This window comes from Talpa europaea (genome assembly GCF_964194135.1).
Source record: "Talpa europaea genome assembly, chromosome: 7".
NCBI lineage: Eukaryota > Metazoa > Chordata > Mammalia > Eulipotyphla > Talpidae > Talpa > Talpa europaea.
In genome coordinates, this window is record NC_140074.1 from 129,103,386 (window position 1) to 129,107,694 (window position 4,309).

Below are 4,309 nucleotides of genomic sequence, written 5' to 3' on the forward strand. Positions count from 1 at the left end.
GAAACTGCAGATACTGGAGCTGAAGGACTTTCTATCACAGCAGCCAGTATGTAAGTGACATTTTCACATGAAGGTCGAAACTCTAAATTGCCTCCTTCTTCTAAGGGAACCATCTGACTTCAACACAAAGCTTATGAGACTGCTAAACAAATATCTGAGTTATTGCCTTTTAACATGAGAGGATTTTTTTTTTTTTTTGAATGCCCTCATGCCAGAAGAGTCTCCAAAAATAAGACATTTTCTTATGCTGGGACAGAAAAGGTAGTGCAGCTTCATTTGGGATAATTATAGTGTTTACTCAAGTCATACACATATATAAAAATGTTATTTCTTCTAATTGCATATTTTGTTCCTTTAATGACTGAGTTGGATTCGAAACTCAAATGAGTAATCAATAATGAATGTCTCTATCATTCAAATGAAATCTTAGCTACTTCAGATGGCATGAAATTGCTTCAAATTTGGCAAATTGCTAGAAAGATGGAAATTAAAAACTAAAGCATAAGTGTGTTTCTTCTTCTTTTTCTCTCCTTTTTTTTTTTTTCTTTTTTTTTGTTAGGTTGTAACTGAAAATCCAAGCCAACAAGTAACAATCTACCTAGGACCATTGCCATCACCGACATCACCTAGATGCCCCAGGGGCACGAGAGAAAATGAGCTACTACAGCAGCAACTATCCAATTGTAAATGTGGACCCCAAGTACCCAGGCTACCCCCCAGAGCACATGGTCGCTGAGAAGAGCAGAGCCAGACGTCGCCTGCTCCACAAAGATGGCAGCTGCAACGTCTACTTCAAGCACATCTTTGGAGAATGGGGGAGCTATGTGGTGGACATCTTCACCACTCTGGTAGACACCAAGTGGCGCCATATGTTTGTGATATTCTCCTTATCTTATATCCTCTCCTGGCTGATCTTCGGCTCTGTCTTCTGGCTCATCGCGTTCCATCACGGAGATCTACTAAACGATCCAGACATCACGCCTTGTGTTGACAATGTCCATTCTTTCACTGGGGCATTCTTATTCTCCCTGGAGACCCAGACCACCATTGGGTATGGTTACCGCTGCGTCACTGAGGAATGTTCGGTGGCCGTGCTCATGGTGATCCTTCAGTCCATCCTGAGCTGCATCATCAACACCTTCATCATTGGTGCTGCCTTGGCCAAAATGGCAACTGCTCGCAAGAGAGCACAGACCATTCGCTTCAGCTACTTTGCCCTGATAGGCATGAGAGACGGGAAGCTCTGCCTGATGTGGCGCATTGGTGACTTCAGGCCGAATCATGTGGTGGAGGGCACAGTTAGAGCTCAGCTGCTCCGCTACACGGAGGACAGTGAAGGGCGGATGACCATGGCCTTTAAAGACCTCAAGCTCGTCAATGACCAGATCATCCTTGTCACACCGGTGACAATCGTTCATGAGATTGACCACGAGAGCCCTCTGTATGCCCTTGACCGAAAAGCAGTAGCCAAAGACAACTTTGAGATTTTGGTGACATTCATCTACACGGGGGATTCCACGGGGACGTCCCATCAATCCAGGAGTTCTTATGTACCCCGAGAAATTCTCTGGGGCCATAGGTTTAATGACGTCTTGGAAGTTAAGAGAAAATACTACAAAGTGAACTGCTTGCAGTTCGAGGGAAGCGTTGAAGTGTATGCGCCCTTCTGCAGTGCCAAACAGTTGGACTGGAAGGACCAGCAGCTCCACAGCATGGAGAAAGCCCCACCAGTCCGAGGAGCTGGGACCTCTGACACCAAGGTCAGAAGAAGGTCATTTAGTGCAGTTGCCATTGTCAGCAGCTGTGAAAACCCGGAGGAGACCAGCACCTCTGCCATGGTTGAGTGTAAGGAACCACCTTATCAGAAAGCTCTCCTGACTTTAAATAGAATCTCCGTAGAATCCCAAATGTAGTCCTACATTGTCACCCTTCAATCATTTTACTCTCTAGCCAATCGCTTTAAGGCAGATAATTATAAACAGACCTTTTAAAGAATGCTATATCAACATCTGATGGTGATGGGATAAGTAAAATGGGTTAAACGATATAAAAATAATCTAAAAATTAGCCAATTTCTAATCATTTAAAAAGATGTTTTTGGCTAGCAAATGTTTATTAGGGATGGAATTACAATGCAATTCATTAACAATTCATTGATTTCATTGTTATCTCCCTTTATTATCTCATAGACTTGTATTTTCAATGGAGATGTAATGGGGAATAAAGGTAGAATGATGGAGTAAATAAATACAGGAACATAGACAGTCACGATGAATAATAAATCCTTATATGTATACAAATCAAATAGTATCATGAGTGGTTTCCTATAAATACCTCATATCATCTAAGATATGTAAGATATGCACTCAATAGATTGTAGTATTGAGATACTTAACTCTGAAATCAACTGTCCGACCCAGTCACCATATCTTGGGGTTAGTAAGCAGAGGTGGTCAGCAGAAATAGACCAGAAACAGCCATGTCACCCATGTCAACAACTAGTTCAGTCTCCTACTGCCAGTTTCCCCGGCTAATGATCAACAAGTGCTAGAAGCTATTTTTCTCTAACCCATGAAGCAGAAGACATTATTATTCAAACTTGTTTTTTTTTTTTTCTTTTTTAAATGCTCCTGTTGACTTAAAAAAAAAAAAAAAAACAACTTTCTATGGAAGGGCAGATATAGGAGATCAGGAACTTTTTCTAGGTTCTATGACAAGGAGGCATGCTGTGACCAATTCCCACCTTCTCCAGGGACAGATGATGGAACAGGGTCTTAAAGATGGGGGAGGGGTTGGGTGGCAGATCCTTTGAGAGAAAATGTATTCCTGTGATTTGAACAACTACAACTTTGGCCGGTTACAGAAGGGATGGAACTTGGGGGCAGAGAATGAAGGGAAAGGTATTTATTTTTTGTACCCAGAAGTTACATATATTCACTGTCTTGGTGACTTTACAAAACAAATGACTTGTGAATTTTAAGAAATTCTTCCATTGAACTTGGAACAATCATTTAAATGAAAGATTTTGTGAAATATAATTAAAATGATTTCATGCACATTATGAAGTAGATAAGCTGATTGGAATAGAATTGCTTAAATTTTAGGAAATAAGACAAATTTGTGTACTCTTTCCTTGTTAAAAGATGTTGATTGTGATTATTTTGAGCACAAATCGAATCATCTATGAATGAAGAGTTGCTTTAAGCTTTATAAATTGAAAACTTATTAGGTACATTCAGAATTACCTGTTTTATTTTTAGATTGTGCTGAGCTCACAATAACTATATACCATAGGTTTTTGTTGTTGTTGTTATTTACACAAATCATTTTTACTCTCTCTCCACTTAAATTAAAAGACACAAGTAAATTGAATCACATAATCCAAGAGTTACCAATAAAAATAAAATCTATAGGTCTGATTTTCTTCCTTCTTTTTTCCTTTCTTCCTTCCTGTTTGCTCTCCCTCTTTCTTTTGCCTTGAGAAACAGTTACTTTATTAAATGCACACATATAAATCTTCTTCTTTTATGGATATTTATTCAGATTATGCAAGTTGCAAAATTGTCCTAAAAGTTCACATCAGAGATCAAAATAATGCTTTTCCCCCTGTCTTGCTTTAGGAATGCAAAATCCATTTTTACAATTGCACATGCTGCAGATTTGGGTTTCAGAGCTGCTATCACCGAGCTAGAGCACTACAGTAGAGTAGGTAGAAAACCACCACCACAACAAAAATGCACCCCCCTTTTAGCTTCTTCCACACACATCTAGTTTCATTTTCCTTCGTTTTGCTTCCTCCACTCTGTCTACCCTCATCTTGCCAGAAGCATCGGCGTCCAATGAATACATCCTGTTGTACTAGCTGCCTTCAGTGTCCAATCCTCCTACCTGATTAGCATGTGAAATCGGCATTCCCAAGTCAGATGCACCTCAGATTTTCTGTTTAGATTTACAGCATGACTTGACACACCCATGAGTCACTTAATATAAACATCTTTATTTTTTAAAAAAGATTATGCATGCAAGAACAGGGGTGTAGGCCAGAGGTGTGGGGGGTGAGAGGCTTCACCAGAGACAGTGGGGAGCAGAACAGGCACATTACTTAAATCCACTGCTGAGGGGAGCAGCGGGCGAGACAGGAGAGGTCTGCACCATGTGGATCAGCTCTGTAGCCGGGGATTGCTTCATAGTTACTATTGCTTCATAGCAACCCCTTGCACCACCAGGGAGGCCCCCACTTAATATAAAGATCTTAAAGGACCTGAGAAGTGTGTGCATGAGCCTGCATTCCAGGTCCTGTAAGCTGTTT

General features: G+C 40.6%; 1 protein-coding gene across 1 annotated transcript; it reads left to right on the plus strand.

Annotated features, from left to right (window-relative positions):
- Nucleotides 1-410: 410 nt before the first annotated feature.
- On the plus strand, nt 411-2,061 carry KCNJ16 (potassium inwardly rectifying channel subfamily J member 16). Its single transcript, XM_084238906.1, has one exon. The coding sequence runs from the start codon at nt 654-656 to the stop codon at nt 1,911-1,913; it is 1,260 nt and encodes a 419-aa protein (XP_084095032.1). The 5' UTR covers nt 411-653; the 3' UTR covers nt 1,914-2,061.
- Nucleotides 2,062-4,309: the final 2,248 nt, after the last annotated feature.